This window comes from Canis aureus, chromosome 32 (genome assembly GCF_053574225.1).
Source record: "Canis aureus isolate CA01 chromosome 32, VMU_Caureus_v.1.0, whole genome shotgun sequence".
NCBI lineage: Eukaryota > Metazoa > Chordata > Mammalia > Carnivora > Canidae > Canis > Canis aureus.
This window is the reverse complement of record NC_135642.1, coordinates 21,122,032-21,144,454: the sequence shown is the minus strand read 5'-3', so window position 1 is coordinate 21,144,454 and position 22,423 is coordinate 21,122,032. Positions and strand designations below refer to the sequence as shown.

Here is a 22,423-nt window from a genome sequence, read left to right as displayed (position 1 = left end):
AAATTCATTTGGTGAGGCTAGAACTGCATAGATAGTAGTGATTCCTACAGTGGATGTAGGCAAGGTCTACTGAAAACCTGGAAAGGCTACACCATTCCACATTAAATTAAGGACATTAGTAATTCCTAGAAAGATGTCAAAATGTCAACATTAAAAGGAATTTGGAAGAAGCTGATTCCAAGAATCATGGATGACTATGAGGAGTTCAAGACTGGTAGTCTTGTGGTAGACTACCTGAAATGTGGTAGAAATAGCAAGAGAACTAGAATTACAAGGAGAACCTGAAGATATGACTAAATTTCTGCTATCTCATGAAAAACCTGAATGGATGAACAGTAGCTTCTTTTGGATGAATGAAGAATGTGGTTTCCTGAAATGGAATCTACTAGTGAAGATGCTGTAAATATTGCTGAAATGACAACAAAGGATTTAGAATATAAAATAAACTTAGTTGATAAAGGAGTGGCAGGGCTTGAGAGGATGGACTCCAATTTTGAAAGCAGTTTTACTGTGGGGAAAATGCTATCAAATAGTACTGCATACTGCAAAGGAATAATTTGTGAAAGAAAGAGTTAACAGATACAGCAAATTTCACAGTTGTTTTATTTTAAGAAATTTCCACAGCTATCCCAAACTTTAGCAACTGCCCCTTATCAATCAACAGCCAACATTGAGGCAAGACCCTCCCTCCATCAGCAAAAAGAATACATGTTGCTGAAATCTCAAATGATAGCTAGCATTTTTTAGCAGTATTTTTAAAAAAGATTTTACTTATTTATTTGAGAGAGAACATAAAAGAGAAAGAGATCACAAGCAGGGGGGAGGTGTAGAAAGAGAAGCAGACTTGACATTGAGCAGGGAGCCCAATGTGGAACTTGATCTCAGGACCCTGAGATCATGACCTGATCCAAGGGCAGATGCTTAATCAACTGAACCACTCAGGTGCCTAGCAGTGACCTATTTCTTAATTAAGAGATGTACATTGTTTTTTTTTTTTTAGTCATAATGCTATTTATTGCATATTTACCAGACTACAATACATTGTAAAGATAACTTTTACGTGCACTAGAAAACCAAACCAAAAAATTCACTGGACTTGCTTTATCATGATATTTGCTTTACTGTGGTGGTCTGGAACTTAACCCACAATTATCTCTGTTGTACACCTGTACTAGTAATGAAACTGAGTCAGTCATCAGTAACTCCCAACAACCATAAGTCTAGGAACAGAAGGCTTCACATGTGACTTCTACCAAAGAAGAGTTAATACCTATTCTTCTCAAATTATTACAAGAAATTTATAAAGAGGAAGTTATGCTTCCAAATTCATTGTACAAGGCCAGCATTACCCTCATACCAACAGCAGACAAAGACACTACAAAAAAGAAAACTACTGGCCAACAGCCCTGATGAACTGAGTTGTAAGACTCTTCAACAAAGTATTAGCAAGCTGAATTCAACAATACATTAAAAGGATCATGCACCACAATCAAAAGGGATTTATTCCAGGGATTCAAGGATGGTTCAATATTGGCATATCAATTAACAAATGAAGAATAAAAACCATATGAGCAACTCAGTAGATGCAGAATAAGCATCTGAAAAGATGTATTATTCATTTATGCTAAAAACTCTCAACAGACTGAGTATACAGCAAACATACCTCAACATAATAAGGAAGTATATGACAAACCCACACCTAACATCTCAATAGTGAAATGCTAAAATATTTTCCTCTTAAGAGTGAGAAGGATGCTCACTCTTGCTACTTTTATTCAACATAGCACAGCAATCAGTTAGGAAAAAGAAATAGAGGTGTCCAAATTTGTAAAGAAGTGAAACTGGTACTATCTATAGATCACACTGACACTATATTTAGAAAACCCTATACTCCACCAGAAAACCTATTGGAACTAATAAATTGATTCAGTAAAGTTGCAGGATACAAAATCATTATACCACAATTTGTTCTCTTCTATACACTAATAATAAAATGTAACAAAGAGAAATTAAGAAACCATTCTGTTTTCAGCTGCCTCAAAAAGAATAAAATATTTATGAATAAAATCCTATACTCTGTAAAAACTTTTAAGGCACTGCTGAAAGAAACTGAAAATGAGATAACTGGAAAGATATATCATGTTCGTGGATGGTAAGAATTAATATTGTTAAAATGTCAATGCTACCCACAGCAATCTACAGATTTAATGCAATCCCCATTGAAATACTAATACCGTTTTTCACAGAGCTGCAACAAAAAATCCTAAAATTTGTATGGAACCACATAAAGATCCCCAATAGCCAAAATAATCCTGAAAAGAAGAACAAAACTGGAGTGTTGCAGTTCCAGATTTCATGATATACTACAAAGCTAATAGTAATTGAAACAGTATGGTACCAGTACTGAAAACCAAGACAGTGTCTTCAATAAATGGTGTTAGGAAGACTTAACAGCAACAGGCAAAAGAATGAAACTGGACCACATTTTCTTATATCTATCCAAAAAAAGAAAAAAAAAAAAAAAAAACAAACCTCAAAATGGATTAAAGATCTAGAGGTAAGACCTAAAGCCATAAAACTAAAAATACAGGTACTAAATTCTTGAGACACTGATTCTATCAATATATTTTTATCTGTCTCCTCAGCCAAGGGCAACAAAGGCAAAAATAAACAAACAGGACTCATTCATCACACTAAAAATCTTTTGCACAGTGAAGGAAACCATCAACAAAGTGAAAAGGCATCCTACTGAATGGGAGTATATATTTGCAAATGACATATCTGATAATGAGTTAATATCCAAAATATATAAAGAATTCCTTCAACTCAACACTAAAAAACCCAAACAATCTGATTTAAAAATGGGCAGAGAACTCAAATAGAGAATTTTCCAAAGAAGACATACAGTAGCCAAGAAACACATGAAAGATGCTCAACAAATGCAAATTAAAACCACAATGAGGTATCACTTTTTTCTAAAAAGATTTATTAAATAAATAAATCTTGAGAGAGAAAGTGAACATGGGGTGTGCAAGGGTAGAGGGGAGAATCTTAAGTTGACTCCGCACTGAGTGTGGAGCCCAATGTGGGGCTCAATCCCATGACCCTGAGATCACGACCTGAGCCAAAACCAAGAGCTGGAGGCTTAACCAGCTGAGCTACTCAGGTGCCCCAAGTATCACTTTATACCTGTCAGAATGGGTAAAATCAAAAAGAGCAGAAATAGTAAGTGTTGGTGAGGATGTGATGAAAAAAGGAATCCTGGTACACTCTTGTTTGGAATGTAAATTAATGTAGCCACAAGAGAAAATAGTACAGAAACTGATCCTCAAAAAATGAGGATCTACCATATGATCTAGCAATTCCACTTCTGATATTTCTATTCATCTGAAGAAAATGAAAACACTAATTCAAAAAGATATATGCATCCCATGTTAATTATGGAAACTTGTGTTTATCAATAGATGAATGGATAAAGAACATGTGATATATATATATTAGGCATCCATAAAAAAAATAAAATCTTACCATTTGTAGTACATGGCAAGACCATTATGTATTATGTGTATTATGATAAGTGAAGTCAGAGAAAGACAGATACTGTATGATTTCACTTATACATGTAATCTAAAAAGCAAGATTAAAAAAAAAGGGGGCAAGATAAACAAAACCGAAGAGCAACAGACCCATAAATAAGAGAACAAACTGGTGGTTGCCCAGTGGGGAGGAGTTTGGGGAGGCTGGGTGAAATGGGTGAAGGGGATTAAGAAGTACAAACTTATAGTTAAGAAATAAGTCACAGGGATATATAGTACAGAAAATATAGTCAATATTGTAATAACTTTTTGATGACAGATGGTATCTAGACGTATGGTGATGATTTCATAATGTATATAAATGTCTAATCACTATTTTGTACGTCTGAAACTAATATATTGTATGGCAACTATACTTCAATAATAACAAAAGAAATAACAACGACGAAAACCATGCATGTTATTTATATGTCAAATTCCAGGTAAATGGAACTACAGTATTATTTTGAAAACAAAATATTGACATCATGTAACTATCATCTTCACGCCAAACTATTTGGGAAAATACTATAGGTTAAATTATAATACAAGAAAACCCAGAATATGTTCATGTCTACAATCTTTTGCTGGTACTGCCTGTAGTAAATAGACTGCTAATTGGCTTTGAAATCTTTTGAATTATTTATTCTAATACTGCTTTGGTAACAGGACTGAAATATAAAATGAAAAACTTTTATAGCCAAAAGACACCAAAACACATAAATTCTCTTCATTGGTATTTTCCTTTCTTAAATATAAAAGGTTATATATAAAACTTCATTTGTATACTATGCATTTAATATAATATTAAAAAAAGAGAAATAATAAAGTTAAAAGAAATAAAGAACATACCTGTGGAACATTCTTTACAACAGGCACTGGTTGAATTATAGGTAAAACATCAGATTTAGAAGCAGCAATTGGTTCCACTGGAGTTGATATGTTCAGTGGTGCCACTCTCTCATCTTGATCATTTATCAATTCTATATTTTCATTTATTTCTACAGAAGGAAGTGGCATCTGGGCAGTAGGTTTAGAAGGAACTGATTCTTCCAGTGAAGGATAAGTAAAATCCACTAAAATCCCCAAAAGAATAATATTTTTGAAAGAACAGCAAACCCCATCAATAGTACTTATATATGTCATGCATGTTACATGTGATAGTTCAATATAAAGTAAATGAGGTGACAACCACAACAATCTTAAAGAATTAAAAATATTAACTTCCAAGCTATGGATGGACATCTTGTATTTTTTATGCCTGAAAACAATCTGCTATCCAACAGGACAAGTACACATACAACCAAGAACATTAATAATTTAAAGTTCATTTTACCAAGGCAATTTTAAACAAAAATTTTCACATACATACATGAGATAGACACCTCTTCATTCTTGCCTCGTGGGGGTGGAGTGACTTTAGCATTTGTAGTATACTGGGGGTAACAAAGGAGCCAGTTTTCATAGCCTCCTGCTAAAACCAAAGGCTCATTGCGCAGGACAGTTTTACTTTCCCACTATAAAAAAAGGAAATAGTATTTTTAATATGTCAGCGGTCTCTTCACAGCTAAAAACATAAAACTGAATTTTAAAACTGCTCTTAAAAGATTCAAATGAGGGCAGCCCCAGTGGCGCAGCGGTTTAGCGCCGCCTGCAGCCCAGGGTATGATCCTGGAGACCCCGGGATCGAGTCCCACATCGGGCTCCCTGCATGGAGCCTGCTTCTCCCACTGCCTGTGTCTCTGTCTCTCTCTCTAGCTGTGTCTCTATGAATAAATAAAATCTTAAAAAAAAAAAAAAAAAAAAAGATTCAAATGATAAAAAATGAGAGCTGAATTAAAAATTCAGCATTAAATAAAAAAATGGATAGATCGAGTTTTTACAACACAAATAATTCATGATCCTTGGAAAAGAAGTTTATATGAACTTTTACAATAAAAATCATCCATCATCTGACCACCCAGAGATACAACTTCAACATTTTAGGCCTCATTCTTAGAGTTTTCTATGCAGATTTATACTCTTAAATTTTTATTTTTATAAAACAGTAGAACTTCTACACTGCTGCTTTTCTCTTATATGAACTTCTTTTATTAAAAGTTGTATCACCATTTGTAATGACCAGATAATATTCTATTTTAAACATACATACACACACACCACTCCTAAACTGAATCAATCACTGTAATACTTATGGTTATTTTTCCCATTTAATTATAAATGATGCTGAGATAAGCACTTTAGATCCTTATATATGCACACACCCAATCAATTCTATTAGGGAAAATCCCCAGAAGTGGAATTGCTGAGCCAAGGCACATGAACATTTTAAGATTTTTAATATATATTGCTAATCTTTAAATGATCTTTAAAAATATAAATCTGTGTATTTCTTTAGAGTAATTTGCTAGAACTAAAACTGCTGGATAAAAAGTTTGGTAGATGCTGCCAAATTGCCCTTCAAAAAGAAAATACCAGTTTATACACTTGCCAACAGTGAATGAGAATGCCTATGATAAATCTTTGTAATTTTTACCAACTGGTATACATAAAATGATATGTTTTAATTAGCTTTTATTAGTGAAGCTGCACATCTGTTAGTATGTTTATTAACCATTAATATTCTAGGACCTAATTAATCACCAATCCCTTGTCCTTTTTTGGCAGAGTTTGCTATTTTCTTAGTAAAGAGTGAAGGTACTCTGAGTATTAAGAAAAACAGCTCTTTGTCATATATGCTAAAGCTATTTTTCCTAATTTACTTTATTTATGGGATTTTAACAGAATCAAATATATAGATTTTCCTTTACAGTATCTTGATTTAGGATCAACATAAGAAAAAAACCACCTACAAGTGCTTTTGCTAGTATTTCCTGTTTCAATTGACATATTTATATCATTGACCGATTTAGAATATATTGTGATCTAAGATGGGGTGCCTGAGTGGCTCAGTGATTGAGTGTCTGCCTTCGGCTCAGGGCCTGATCCTGGGGTCCGGGATTGAGTCCTGCATTGGTATCCCTGCAAGGAGCCTGCCTCTCCCTCTGCCTGTGTCTGTGCCTCCCTCTCTGTGTCTGTCATAAATAAATAAATAAAATCTTAAAAAAAAAAAAAAAAAGAATATATTGTGATCTAAGAAGTAAGGTAGGGGTCCCCTTTCTTAGTGGTTAGCCAGTTGTCTCCAAACCATTCATTTCAATTGATCTTTTCTACACTGATTTATTATGTCATCTTTATCATACACTAAGGTTCCATGTATCTTAGGTTGTACTTTATGAAACTGCCCTTTTATAGGTCAAAACTAGTTGAATATTAGCAGTTTCATATATCAATCTATACTTGGGTATATTTCTAGATTCCCTATTTTAAAGCATGAATTGTCTTAAGGCTTTATCATTGCCCTCCTGAAGGGTAATGTTCCATCAACTGACCTTCCTACTAGCACATTAAGTTTAATCTTACCAGCATTCAGTGCTATCAGTTTAATAATTTAGCAAATTAAACTGAGTGTTATTTTTTACCTTTGTTAATTTAATTAACAAAACAGTGATCATTTCAATTTGCATTTCTACTAGTAAAGATGATAATTCTTATGTTCTGTCACTTGCTCAGGTCTGTGTTCACTACTTATTTTACTATTTTATCTTAAATAATTTTCTTATTTGCAAAAGCTCTTCATATTTTAGGTGTTCTAAACTATAGTTGACTGTTGAGCAACATGGGTTTGAATTACGCAAGTCTACTTACACACTTTTTTCTCTTTGAGTCGACAGCAAAAGCCACAGGCATTTATTTATAACTGCCCATCCCAGTCTCCACAGAACCATATTGAAAGCAATTGGTGTAGAGGTAGTGCCTGTGGCCCACTGAGTACCTGGGCAAATCTGCTGAGGCTGTCAGCAGCCCTCAACAATCCCCAGCTGCTCCAAACTGGACAGGGCTACAGGTCACTGTGTGCCAACAGAGTGGTTAGGTTGAATGCCCTGGGCTGCTGGGCAGGAGGCTGGGCTGAAATGGAGGAATGCACCCAGAGGCTGCCCAGGAAGCCCAGCATCTCTAGCATTCCCCACTCTGTGCCTTCAGCCTCCTTGGGTCTAGGACCCCCCCCGCCCCCCGCCCCAGTCAGGGGCAGATCGCTCCCTCTAGTAGCTCCTGGAAGCCAGAACACACATATGTAGCAGTAGTTGCCCAAAGCCACAGGCTGGTGGTACACCTCTAGGCACACAGGGCAATGGTACTGTGCTCCAGAGTGCTGTTGCTACCTGCAGGCCTACCCAGAAGCTGCCACTGTTGAGCAGAGGACACTAGGCTGTAGAACATCGCCATCCCAGGAACAGACCCACTGTTGCCACAATCCTTGTCTGACACTGCCCATCCACCTATATGGGTGGGTAAGTTTATGTATAATAAATATATGTACAGTACTATAAATGTATTTCTTGTCCTTATGATTAACATTTTCTTTTCTCTAGCTTACTTTACTGTAAGAATACAATTTATAATACATGTAATATAGAAAATACGTGTTAATCAACTGTTTATCTTATCAGTAAGGCTTCTAGCCAACAGTAGGCTATTAGTAGTAAAAGTTGCAAGAAGTTAAAAGTTGTGGCAGGGTGTCAGCACTCCAAACCCCTACATTGTTCAAAGACCAACTGCACTGCCATATTTGTTGCAAATATTTTCCTGTTTGTCTTCTGTGTTCTAATCCTATAGTATTTTTTCACACTTAAAATTTTTATTTTATCAAGTCAAATCTATCAAGCTTTTTCTACTTAGTGACTTCTTCCTTTGCTTTTATGTTTCACAGTCTATTCTTAAAACAAAAAAAATGCTTTTTTCAGATAATTTATGTTCCTGTAAATTCTAATTCTCCTTTATATAGATCAGTTTATTGTTAGTTGGTCATTTAGTATAGTCTTTTGGGTTTGAATAAAAAAAAAAATCTACAACCAAAGGTGATGGATTTTATCCTTAAGATAAATAGCTATTCAATACACCTTTCTAACAACCAAAGAAGGCTTACAATTATAGTAAACTAACAAGGAAACTTGCTAACCTTGAAAAGTGCATCTTTCAGACTCCGTAGAGTTGTTCCAAGTTGTAAATCTTTTGTAGAACTAAACCAGTCAAGAAGTACCACATATTCCACACTCCCCCTCTTCTTCCATGTGTCTTTAGAATCATCTGGGAGTTTTGCTTCAATCCAACTAGCAGTGACTCTGAAATGTATTATTAATATTTTGTATTGGGGCAGAGGTAGACAAGAGGTCCTAATATACTAATATAAGACAATGAGTTTTCTTCTAGTCTGTATCACACCATAGCAAACTTTAAGAAACATCTTGTCCTAAGGTCAAACTATTATTTCAGGATATTAAATATCCCATAATGTTTAACAACATCACCTTTGTATAACACTGGGATATATTTTAGTCACCATTAGAAACTAAAAGAAATAGACTCAATTCTGACCCTTCACAAAAAGAGCCAAAAGTGAAAACAGAGGAAGTCATCTGAGCACCTCACTCAGCCATATATAACTGGGGGAATTGCTTGAGAAACATTATTTATATTTCAGCTCTCTTACACCTATATAATTGTTAGACAAATGCCAAAACATTTATTTAACACACAGAGCACTAATTATGTGCCAGGTACTCTTCTAAATGCTTTGTTCTCATAGAATCTCACTGAATCCTCACAATAAATCTTATGAAGTAGGCATTACTATCTTCATTTTACAAATGGAGAAACTGAGGCACAAAGATGTTAAGTAACCTGCCCAAGATTACAGCTGCTAAGTGAAGTCAAAATTCAAACTCAGGCCATCTGGTTCATGTCCTTGCTCTTAGCTGCTTTGCTGTGCTGCCTCTTAACTGTGAATAATATCAGCTCTATATTAAAGCATGCTGTTCATGTCCTCTTTTGCTCACATAAAAGTTAAAAGTTCTTACCTAAAATCCTTAGAATGGACCTACAGCATGGGCCTTCCTTCCAATCCTAGTATATCAACTACTCATCACTAACTACTTGCCCCCTTCTTCCACTCCACGCAAGCCACTGGGTTCCCTCATAGTTCCTGGTTATCAAGGTATACTCCAGCCTAGGGGCCTCTGCTTCTGTTGTCCTTCTTTCTGGAATTCTTTTCCCTCAGATAACCGCATCACTCATTTCCCTTATCCCCTCAAGATCTGCTCAGTTATAACTTCTCTGTGAAGCCTTTCTGGATTAAAATTTTAATACCTATACCCAGTGTACACACTTGACACACCCATGTCCACAGCACTTATTAACAGTAGGCATACATATCAAGTTTTACTACCTCACCTCCCTGTTAACCATAGCAATCCAGCCCATGGTAAATGAGTGCTCAGTAAATTATCTACTGAATGACTGAATAAATAATACAGACTCCTCCAGGTAAGGAACTCCTTATTATTCCTAGTAAAGCACATAAGCATCTTAATGCTTGCTGGCAAGGAGCATGTAATGCTACTGGCAAGTTAAGACCGGTGCACTCAATATTCATAAGACAAAATGGTTTAGATTATTTAAAAGAAACCTTGTTCCTATATAACAATGTTGGCTACTATATCTTCTTGGAAATAAAGAAAAAATATATAATCCTGTCTCATAATATTCTTACCTGATAGACAGTGATCAAAAGGATGTTTGGTCAACAAAGAATGGAAAATATTGAAATGTCATATTCTTAAGGACTATTTCTGACTCTGGGAATATATATTTGCCTAAATACTCTTTGTCTAAAAACTCAAGATTAGTATTCTATTAAAACACTTTAGAAAATAATAGTATTAACCAATACATACCAAACTTCAGTCTTTTGTGTATCATCTTCACAAGCTAGTGCAATTTTGCTCTACTTTGCCTATTTAATATTTTAACTTAATTATTAATTTAATTACTTAAAGTGACCCTTTATTTAAATTTAATAGGAAAATTATATTCCTATAACTGTGGAAAAACAGCATTGTATCTAACAAGTCATAAAAATAGATAATTAAATTATGCTATATTCACACAATAATCAGCATATAGCAATGGGAATAAATGAGCCACAACTATACACAATATAGATGACTCTCACAAACCCAAAGTTGAGTACAAGAAGCTAGACACGAGACGCCTAGGTGGCTCAGCGGTTGAGTGTCTGCCTTTGGCTCAGGACATGATCCTAGAGTCCAGGTCAAGTCCCACATCAGGCTCCTTGTGGGGAGCCTGCTTCTCCCTCTGCCTGTGTCTCTGCCTCTCTCTCTCTCTCTGTGTCTCTTATGAATTAAATAAATAAAATCTTAAAAAAAAAAAAAAAAAAAAAAAAGCAGCAGCCAGACACAAAAGACTACAGATTGTGTATTTCTTTTTATATAAAATATAAAAACAGACAAAAATAAATCTATTCTGTTAGAAGTTGAGTGTTCCCTTTGGTGGGAGGAGTAGTAGTAACTAACAAAGGGTGTAGGAAGGGCTTTTGGAGTGATGGTAATACTCTATTTCTGGTCTCAATGTTAGCAAAATGGGTACATTCAGTTTTTGAAAATTCACAGGGCTAAATACTTAGGAAAGGGGTGCTTTTGTATGTGTACCATACTGTTTTAAAATGTTAAAAAAAAAACAATGAAAGAATAATTATAATCAGCTAGCTCTTTCTCTAAGGAAGGAGATTAGCAAATATTAAAGAGGAATGCTAGCACCAAACTGAGACTTCCTACAACTCCTCCTGAAAAACTGAAACAAAAATTAAAGGGGAATAATTTTCTTGGCATATAGTTCATTGTTCCTTAATCTTCAACCTAAACTCATCATGAGTTTCATAGTAGTCAAATTTCTCATATTTTGGGAAACACTTAAGCTCAACAAAAACCACCAGCTTTCTGTTACTACAGATTAGACCATCGAAAGATTAATTAATTACAGTTCTGTCTTTTCAAATCCTGGAATATATTCCCACCTACTTGATTAGACTAAACACTCCAGTTTTGCTTTTAAACAGCGTATTTACAAAGCGCCCTATTCTTTAGGTCAAACATTTGTCAAGCATCAACAATATGCCAAAAACTATGCAAATTTTATTATCTAATTTAAACGTGTATCTTCTCAATGTTGTTTAAGTTAGGTCTTAAAATGATAGATAATAGATTTTAACTAATCCAATCCATAAACTAAGACCCAAAGAGGTTATATAATTTATATAACACTCAAAACAGTAAAAATGGCTCTGGATATGGAGTTTTAGCTCTGTTATTATTATGATAGTTTTTAATACAGAATATATCCATGCAAGTAACTTTAAATTATTTTATAGTCTAAAGCCTTATCAGAAAAAGAAAAATCTTTTTAGGAAGTCCTTATTAGTACTAGGCACTGTGCTAAGTGTGTGTGCATGAAATTTCTCACTTAAACTTCTTAAAACTTCTAAAACAGGTAATATTACTACCCCTGTTTTGCAGATAAGAAACATAGTCTTAGACAGGCGAGGTCACAGGCAGAAGCAATGTAGTTGATAAGAGACAGTTACGATCTGAATATAGCCTGACTTTAGAGTCTATCCACTTACTGAATCACTCGGCTACTTTTTTTTTTTTTTTCCAAAAGTATCTGTGTACTCTTTTAACACAGATAATAACATGGGGCATTTCAAAAGAAAAAGCAATTCAATTAGTTCACAATTTTAGTCAATTTGGTGCATATGCTTCATAAGCTCATAAACAGAAAATAAGAAATCAGTCAACCAAAACCTCAAGAGAGAAGGCACACAAAGGCAGCATCGTTTCTCTTTTAAGACCACAAATGATACAAACAGAAGAAAACAGCCAAACCAGAGTGTCCTTTACACTACCCTTCAGACAAAGGATAAAGTGTGCCATTAAGGAGCAACAGGAGGAAAACAACTGACTCTATCATACGTAGTTTGGATGTTAATAACATTTACTACTGTCCACAGTTTACCATTTTATCTAAATACACAATGACCCACCCTGGACTGATGGCTTCTTCAGGAACACAGAGAGAATTTGAAATATGAGAATCCTGATAATCCTGCATTCTTCGTGCATCCATTATAATCAAGCTGATGTTTTCATCCATCATCATTGTATACAGCTCCTTTGCTGTGATTGTCCCTTGGAATCAAAAGAGACAATATAAGCAATTAAGAAACACCTAGTTTTGCATGCTGTCATATCAGTAAACACAGGACATTAATCATTTCTTCTCTAGAAGACTGAAGTGTACTAGGTGTCATATACCTGCTATCCCATCATACTACTTATTATTTTTTAAACTAACATTAAAAATAATTTGTGTTTTTGACATTTATCAAGAAACTATTCAATGTTGTTTCTGAAGGCTTAAATACGAAAACATGCTCGAGGTTACAACCACATCTGGTGCTGGCTCTGTTGTTGGTACAAAGTAAAGGAAATTAATATATGTATCTCATGAAAATACTGTTACTCTCTTTTTAATAATTAAATCATTTGACAAAAGTCAATCAGAAGAAACATCTATGGTTCAAAAATTCTCGACAAGTCCTAAATTCTTTTCAAAAAAATCTCTGAGGTGGTCTTATGAGGGATAAATTTGAAAAACATTTAGATTTTCAAGTATTCCTAGAGAATAAACCAAAAGCTTGTTATTTGTGTTCTTATCAAGGGTTGACAAACTATGGCTACCTGTTTTTACTGGAACACAGCTACACAAATGTGTTTACATGTTGTCTATGGCTGTTTTTTTGCTGTGATAGCAAGAACGACAGCACCCCTTGCCCCCAAGCCTAAAATGTTTACTTTCTAGCCGTTTAATATTTAGCCAAAATAAATATTTGTTAGCTGCTATCTTCTTCCAGCTTCTACCACTTGAAATGGAAGATTAAAAAGCACAAGGTCAACTATATTTCAATAATAAAAACTTTAAAGATAAATAAACAAGAAACTATTTAAAAAAAATAAAAAGTTACTACAAGGGAGCTTAAAATGTAAAGAACTATTTTGGGAGTGAGATGTGAGAAGAACGTAATCACAGCATCTCCTAAGCTAAAATACCCACCTAATAACCATCCTACTTCCCTCTCTAACCATCAAGATCATTTTGATGACAAAACTGTCTAAGTTGGGAAAAAAACACTTAGAAAAGTAATACCTAAGCAGGATGAGATACAAAAAACATAGATAAAAACAAATCTTGGAATGAATTGTTAACTTTTATGAAGGTATTTTACTATATTATATTTAAAATTTCTGTATAGTAATATTTTATTTTTTAACGATTTATTATTTGGTGGGGAGGAGCAGAGGAAAAGTGAAAGACAGAATCTCAAGCAGATGCCCTGCTGAGCACAGAGCCCAACACGGGGCTCAATCTCATAACCCTGAGCCAAAATCAAGAGTCGGACACTCAACTGACTGAGCTACCCAGACGCCCCTGTTGTACAGTAGTTGGTCTGTTTATTTATTTTAAAGATTTTATTTATTTATTCATGAGAGACAGAGAGAGAGAGGCAGAGACATGGACAGAGGGAGAAGCAGGCTCCATGTAGGGAGCCCAATGTGTGACTCGATCCGGGGACTCTGGGATCACGCCTTGAGCCAAAGGCAGATGCTCAACTGCTGAGCCACGTAGGCATCCCTATACAGAAGTATTTTAAATAGAGAATTTATTTTAGTGTTACATAAAATTAATATTTAAGTTGAACCCCCCCTTTTTTAAGATCTTATTTATTTACTCATGAGAGACACAGAGAGAGAGGCAGAGACATAGGCAGAGGGAGAGGCAGGCTCCCTATAGGAAGCCTGAGGTGGGTCTTGATCCTAGGACCCCAGGATTATGACCTGAGCCAAAGGCAGACCTTCAACTACAGAGCCACCCAGGTGCCCCTAAGTTGAACCTTTTCTGAGAGAGGAAAACTTATGCAACTGTCTGAGTCTTTCTGTTTAGGTCACTATTTGTGACTAGAATACCAATACCATCTACGTATTAACATCCAAATTACTGGTTTAGATTTTTTTTTTAAGATTTTATTTATTTATTCATGAGAGACACAGAGAGAGAGAGGCAGAGACACAGGCAGAGGGAGAAGCAAGCTCCATGCAGGGAGCCTGACGTGGGACTCGATCCCAGGACTCCAGGACCACGCCCTGGGCCAAAGGCAGACACCAAACCGCTGAGCCACCCAGGGATTCCCCTGGTTTAGATTTTTTTGAGGGAAGTGGAGAAGACTGTTAAAAAAAATTAGGTCTACAAACTAGAATCATAAGTTGTAATACCTAATACATGAATCCTTTTATAAAGTTTACTTCTATAAAGTTACTAACAGTTTCACATATGTTAACTTATTCAATACTTACAATAAATCTATAAAATAGATACTACTATTATCCTCACTTTACAGATGGGGAAGTTAAGGTAGAGAGGGTAGGTAACATGCTTAAAATCACATGGAAATTCAAAGGAGAAGCCAGTATTCAAAATCCAGGCAGTGTGACTTCAGAGAGTCTGTGCTCTTAACTGCTATGATAAACTACATCTTGGGGGAAAAAACAAATAACCTGAAAAGTATAAACTGTGGCTTTGATGTTTTTAATTACATATTACCATAAATATTCCCCATGATATACGTAGAATATAAACACATTTTCAATATAATTGTACAGACTTAAAAAAATGATAAAGCTTACATACAAACTAAACACAATGTAAAATCTGAAGCTTATTCTGATTAAAAGAAGATCTCAATAACCCGAAAGGACTCTCTTTCTGTACACGCTTACCTTTCTCTGTGGTCTCATTTTTTTCACTCTTTTCACCATTTATCTATTTCATAGAAAAAAAAGTTTCAACTTTAATAGAAGTAAACATATTCATAGAAACAGAAAGTTCAACTCTATTACTTCATCGAAACTGAAAGCCTAGAAAATGAAGTGTGTGGAATACTGGCATTTTATTAAAATACAGACGGGACAGTCATGGCTGCATCAGGTTATCTGGCAGCAAAAAACAGCTGAAATAACTAGCAGCAAATCAGAATCATGTAATGTTTCCTTGAAATTTTCTTCAGTTAAAGGCTAAATAGAATATAAAAGCAGACTGTTATAGAAACTTAATATTTAATTTAATGACAATATTTCTTATAATAAAATAAAAATTCTAGTTATTCATTTCAGAGTTCTGTATTACATTATTAAAGAAAAATAAAGTAATCAAAGTTTTACAAATTTGTATTTTTCTAACCAAGACCACATGATTCCAAGGTACTAATTCATTTTACAGAGGACCCACTTGAGCCTAGTGATCAATTTTAGCATCACTAAAATTAAAAAAGAAATGTATATTATATGCCTGCTTATATAATACAGTATGAAGTGCACAGTATCACCTATGAAGCATTCTTGCCAAAAGCAAAAACTGAACCTGAATCCTATGAAGCTTCTAGGCTGAACTTCCAAGAAATATGGAAGATAGAAGTAGAGATTAAATGACACAAGGAGGAAACAATCAGTTAAAACCAGAATGTAGCTGGTTCATTTCACAGAACTGATCCATATCAAAAAGTCAAATTCACGAAATAAAAAAAATGAAAGGGGGGGGGACTCAAGCAGAGACTACTACAGAGACGTAATTTAAGAGACATACCAATCAGAAGACTTTGAGTGGATCTTGTCTGGATCCTAATTCAAACAAATCAACTCTAAACTATCATCATAAGACAGTGGGTAAATGTGAATAAAGACTAGGTATTAGATTATATCAGGGAATTACAGTTAATTTTGTGAGGTAAAAAAACAGCATTGTCATTATTACAAAAATGTCCCTTTTCTTTGAGATGCACACTGAAATATTTAGGAGTAAAATGATATGTCATCTGGAACTTACTATGAAATAATCCAGCAAAAGGGGAGAGGTGCAGATACAGAATGTTGACAAATGTTAGTTGATTATTGGCAACTAGGTAATGTGTCTAATAGTATTCCCTTTTCAGTATAAAAAGGCTAAACAAAGTAAAAATAATAAAAAGGAGTTGGCTCTCCTGTTGGAAAGGCAAGATTTACAACTCCCTTTCTTATGTTATTTGAAATCTTGTTATTTATCTGCATCAACCACTTGACCTACAAAAGAATATCTCCTAAGGCAGTGTTATTTATCTTATGAGTTCCTAAAATCAACAAGCCATACTTCCTTACTTCTTTTTACATAGTGTCTACAATGTCACAAGTAATAGAACAACTATTTTTCTTTTCTTTTTTTTTTTTAAAGATTTTATTTATTTATTCATGAGAGACAGAGAGAGAGGCAGAGACACAGGCAGAAGGAGAAGCAGGCTCCATGCAGGGAGCCTTGTGTGGGACTCGATCCTGGGTCTCCAGGATCACACCCTGGACTGAAGGTGGTGCTAAACTGCTGAGCCATGGGGCTGCCCCGAACAACTATTTCTTAACGAAACCAACGGTGATTCACATACAAATGATAGCTGAAAGATACAAGATCCTTAAGAAAAAGTAAAGCAGAAATCTTTCCATGAATTTCAAAAGCGCATAAGAAATTATATTTTAGGAAAAACACACACAAGAAAAGAAAGAAATTATATTTTAAGAAGAATGGTTTCTCAGAAGGTAAAGGGAAGGAGATACAGGGGTAGCTGGCAGGTACAGATTGAGTCACTGACAGTTCTTGGCAAACAAATGCTGTCACTAGATTGATTACTAAGTAGTCACTGAATAAAATGGAACAAAAGAGGAAGAGGAAAGGGAAAGGGGCAGAAAGGAAGAAAAAGCAAAGGGGACAGTATGAGACCCTGGAAACAGATAAGGTTGTATACCAAATAAGTAATATACCAAGTCTTTTTCTATGTAAATTACATTTATTAGAAAGAAGAGACCTTAACGATCACCTATTTCAAGATCTTCACTTGGCAATGAGGAAACGAAGTCCTAGAATGGTTAAGCATGACTTGACATGGGACCAGAACTCACATATACTGAGTCACACTGAAATGCTCTTTCTACTGCTCTAATCAAGTATATAATGACTGCAAAAAAACAAATAACACACAGAATAGAGTTCTGTAGAAGCTTCAAAAGAACCTGGAATCAAATGAAGCTAGAATATTTAATTCAATTTCTAATAAAAACACATTAAATTTTACCCTTGTGGCCTAAAAGTGTGTTGTAGTGGTTATGTCACTCGCCTTAGGCAAATCACCTGAAAAAAAGAACCAGTCTTTTACTTCACAGAATAAATTTGAAATACCTTTTGGGTTTTGTCTCTGGAATCCATTACATTTTCCAAGGAACTTTTAGTTGATGTGCCACCATCCTCTCTTCCTGCTTCTTGCCTTTTCTGTTTCTGCAGCTGTTCTTCCTCCTGTCTGTCCTTTTCTTCAAGTTTTTTCCGAACTTCGGCTTCTTCATATCTAGTTGACAAAAGAAGTCAAGATGTGTTCCTTGGCTTATGATCATGAAAAGTCAAGGAGTTCCAGTTCCATAAAATTAGTCTCCCTACCTTGGGGTATTTTATGGCAGCATACTTTGTCCCTCCCACTGATACTTGACTCTGCTGGTGTTCTATTACAAACCACAACTTATAAATTCACCCTATGTAGATTTCAAATTACCCAAAATCTTGAAGAAACACTATGCTCTCAGGTTAAAGCTATTTACTGCTTTTTGTTCTTACCCTCCCACTAATTTCAACCTTTTAATAATTCAAATCTGCTGCAATTTCTCTTTCAAAGGATTTATACTCTTGAAATTAATTCTAAAGACTCATCTACTTACAAAGTAATTCAGAATATAAAAAAATTAAAGATAACAAATAAGTGAGAAAACGGCCTTAATACTTAGAAGATAAAGGGATATCTTTGGTAATAGTACAAGTAGGGAAAAACTAGGAAATCCAAGAGAAACATCAATAATGTGGTAACCCAAAGATTAGGAGAAATTCTTTTTTACTTAGGTGATTAACTGGCTAAAGGAGAAAGAGAATGGTGATTCTAAATTGTATCAACCACCTTAACATATTCCAGTCCCAAGATTAGTAATTTCTCAGGGATAAAGGGAATACATTAAGTCAAACAATTTCTAAGTAAAGACTATGATGTATATAATTCATTGATCTAAGCACGAAAAATCATTTAGAAAAATGTTCCCTGGGCAGCCTGGGTGGCTCAGTGGTTTAGCGCCACCTTCAGCCCAGGGTGTGATCCTGGAGACCTGGGATCGAGTCCCACGTCGGGCTCCCTGCATGGAGCCTGTGTCTCTGCCTCTCTCTCTCTCTCCTCTCTGTGTATTCTCATGAATAAATAAATTTAAAAAAAAGAAAAAGAAAAACGTTCCCTTTCATTTCGTTAAGGAATGACTAATAACTAAAAATTGAAGCATACTGTTTTAAATATCTAATTACTTCATAAACCTGGTAAGTCAGTCACAGTAAATATTAGAATTAGGTCTGTTTTTAAACACACATAACTACTGCAAAGTAGTCAGTCCTAAACTAATAGTAAATACTTCATTCCCATAATACCAATGTCCAGAGCACCTTACAACCTGGGGTAAATAAGGAATTATATTTTTTATGAAGAATCCTGTCAGAGAGTTAGAAAAAACTGGATCTGAGCTCCAATCTACTGCATGAATGTTTACCTTAATCTGTCATTCTAAATACTTTTAGATTTTCAGTAAAAAATATGAATGGTAACACATGAACATAGTAAAGGTAGTATGGCAAAAGATTCTAATTTCTCTGCTCCAGTTAACATAAGATTTATTTCTAGGAATTGGGATTCATATGCATGGTCAGATTAAGTTCTAAATACTATTTTTATTTTCTAAATTTATGTTCTTTTAAAGATTTTATAATAAAGTCTGTACCTGAGTTTAAGGCTTTCAGAGAGTCTTTCAGCTTCTTCAATAGCTTTTTTGATGTTTGCGAGTCCAAGTATTGAATGAAAGTAGTCCTAAAATTACAAGAAAATCATCCCATACTTTTAGTACTGGCCATTGTACACAGCACTATTGCTAAAAACATTAAAATCATGGTGCTATGTAAAGGAAAGGTTGGATGAAAACATTATTATGATTGAATGAAGTATTTTTTTAAACTTTTATCCTACATAAACACACAACTTATTCTCCAAATGTTTCAAAAGTATCTCTTCATACCATTAGTTTGTAAAAACAAACAAAAAAAACCGCAAAAGGTAATAATTTTGATAATTGGAAGACAGCTTTAAGAAGTATAAATCGGGGATCCCTGGGTGGCGCAGCGGTTTGGCGCCTGCCTTTGGCCCAGGGCGCGATCCTGGAGACCCGGGATCGAATCCCACATCAGGCTCCCGGTGCATGGAGCCTGCTTCTCCCTCTGCCTATGTCTCTGCCTCTCTCTCTCTCTCTCTCTCTCTGTGACTATCATAAATAAATAAAAAAATTGAAAAAAAAAAAAAAAGAAGTATAAATCGTATTCCTGCTATTTATGAATAAGTGCCCAAAAGCAAAGCTTTTAGGAGCAAAATATACTTTCCTATTTTAAGTATGTTACTCAGTTTTTTTTCTCTAGTCTCAGAAGCCATAAAACAAATTGTATATTGACCTACAGCATGGGATTTATTTTGTTTTACTTGTTTTAAACTGAGATATTTTTGCCTCCACCTTTATCTTATAATAGTGACCTCCTCTCAACTGGAGTCAAAACTTTTTTGACATTTAACAAGTTTCACACTTGAGGAAACTTTGAGTAAAAGTCAAATGGTAGAAATAAATAATTAATAATGTAATCTTAATAAAAACCTAAAAGGTTTGGCACATAACTTACTAACAAAGCATAATAAAGTTAAAAAAAATCATTTCTCTAAGAGGTCATTCATTAGATCCTGCAATCAAAGATATTTTCAAGTCAAGATTGGTTTGACATGACAGTAACACAGTGAGACCCAGCTACCTGATTTTTGGATCTAATTATCAAATTGGGTACAACCAGACAGTGTGACTCTGAAATAGAGCTTAGTAGCACAGTTTATCACAAATGATTTAATAATAAAAAAGCCAAGAAGCCAGTTATCCATCTTTGGCTCTCTGAGATGCAGTCACTAGATGCTGGTAGGGTAAATCTTTTGACAACAGCTATTTTATCTAGCTTAAAAGAAGATCATGTTTTGTGGCGCCTGGCTGGCTCAGTTGGTAGAGTGTGCAACTCTTGTTCTAAAGGTCAGGGTCTTGAGTTTGAGCCCCATGTTGGGTGTAGAGAATACTTAAGTAAATAAAAGTGCATCATGTTTTGATTAGGCTTATTATTCTAAATAAAGACTAAATATATTAAAAGGCTCTTCACTATGTAATTTCAATAAAAGTATACAGTTTTTTCAAAATTGTATCAACTGAAAACTTCAGTTGCCACAATGTCTAGACTTTTGATGCAATATGCTTTTAATAGAAAACAAAATTTAATCACTATTGTAAGATTTCTCTCATAAAAATAAAACACAAAAGCAAAAAGTACCATGACTTGTTTTATTAATTTTTTTGACATGAACTTATTAAAAAGCTGGCCTGTAAGCTCAGCTTAACCCTGTTTAAATCCTGAAAAAACTGTTTGGCATTTAGGCATTGCTGTTACAAACTTAGAAGACACTCCCCTAATATTAGTGAGGTTTCTTGTCAATATTATCTCTTTGTTCTTAAAGGAGCACAATTAATATTTTCAAAAGTACTGACAATTGGCAGAATAGAAAAATAACATCCAATTCTTACACAACCAAAAATGTTTCTCAAGTTTACCCAAGTAGAACTTTCTTATTTCTAAACATAAAAATTCAAATAAGTATTAAGATTTCACAAATAAGAAGGCTTACCAATAATAATTAGGATGAGTGATCATGTATGCCATACAGATTTGAAAATGTAATTCTAATTTTACCAGGACTTTGCTACACTAGTATTTTCATTATTATTTGCCTTCCTCTCCCTTTTCAGATAATCCTGAAAAAATTATAAACTGATTTTTCAATGAGTAAGAAATATAATGTGTCCTTTAGTAGTGAGCTTGCTAAATTAACATTTTATCTAAATCTTAAATATTCCCTCAAGTAAAACAGGAGTGAAAGATACAAGTTTCTGAAGAAGACTGGTGGCATTACATTCTGCCCCTATCTGACATTATATTCTGCCTTAAATAATATCTAGTTAGTAAATTTAACACTTTACAAACTTGAAGTGCACTGGAGATGTTGGGCTAAATAAAACAAAACAAAACAAAACAAAAAATTCTAAGGTAGAAGCAGAAGTGTACCCTAGACAGAGCAAATAAACAACTTGAGTGTATGAAGTAACAGCCTGAGTTACCTGAGCCTTTGCACGGAGCTTCCTAAGCTGACCAACTCCTGCAACTTTCAACTACTCCCTTTGGAAATGCAATAGATACTCTGTGGAAATGGAAAAAAATTCTTATCGATTAAACTTCATTCCTAATCTTAAGTTTAAAAAAAAAAGTAGCTACAAAGACATTCTCAATCTTCTCAAAGGAAAAAAACTACTAACTAGAAAAATACAGCAAAAAGTAAATACATAAAAAATTGCCCCTACCACCATAAACAGCATACATCAAAACTAGTGAATTATTCAAAGCTGCAAATCTTTCAAAAATATTTACTAAACACTTTGCACTTCTTTTTAAAGCAATTCCACTTTAATAGATACTATAAAAACCATCAAAGCATGCAGAAGCTTGTTTGAATTTGGCAGGTCTTTGTATCTACAGATAGGTATGCCCAAGAATGTTCTAAGTATACGACCAATCTAGTCCTCTGTGGTCAGGAGGATGAACCTCCAAATGCAAAGGTC

The 22,423-nt window shown here is 34.6% G+C and overlaps 1 protein-coding gene across 2 annotated transcripts in view; it reads right to left on the bottom strand.

Annotated features, from left to right (window-relative positions):
• USP8 (ubiquitin specific peptidase 8) overlaps positions 1-22,423 on the bottom strand; it is a 66,240-nt gene that overhangs the window by 21,969 nt on the left and 21,848 nt on the right. For both annotated transcript variants that reach the window (XM_077881068.1, XM_077881069.1), the window contains exons 4-10: positions 19,460-19,545; positions 17,841-18,003; positions 15,365-15,407; positions 12,574-12,718; positions 8,635-8,797; positions 4,948-5,092; positions 4,428-4,651 (exon numbers count right to left, since the gene is read on the bottom strand). In XM_077881068.1, the coding sequence (XP_077737194.1) occupies positions 4,428-4,651; positions 4,948-5,092; positions 8,635-8,797; positions 12,574-12,718; positions 15,365-15,407; positions 17,841-18,003; positions 19,460-19,545 (969 nt within the window). The remainder of the gene's footprint in view (positions 1-4,427; positions 4,652-4,947; positions 5,093-8,634; positions 8,798-12,573; positions 12,719-15,364; positions 15,408-17,840; positions 18,004-19,459; positions 19,546-22,423) is intronic.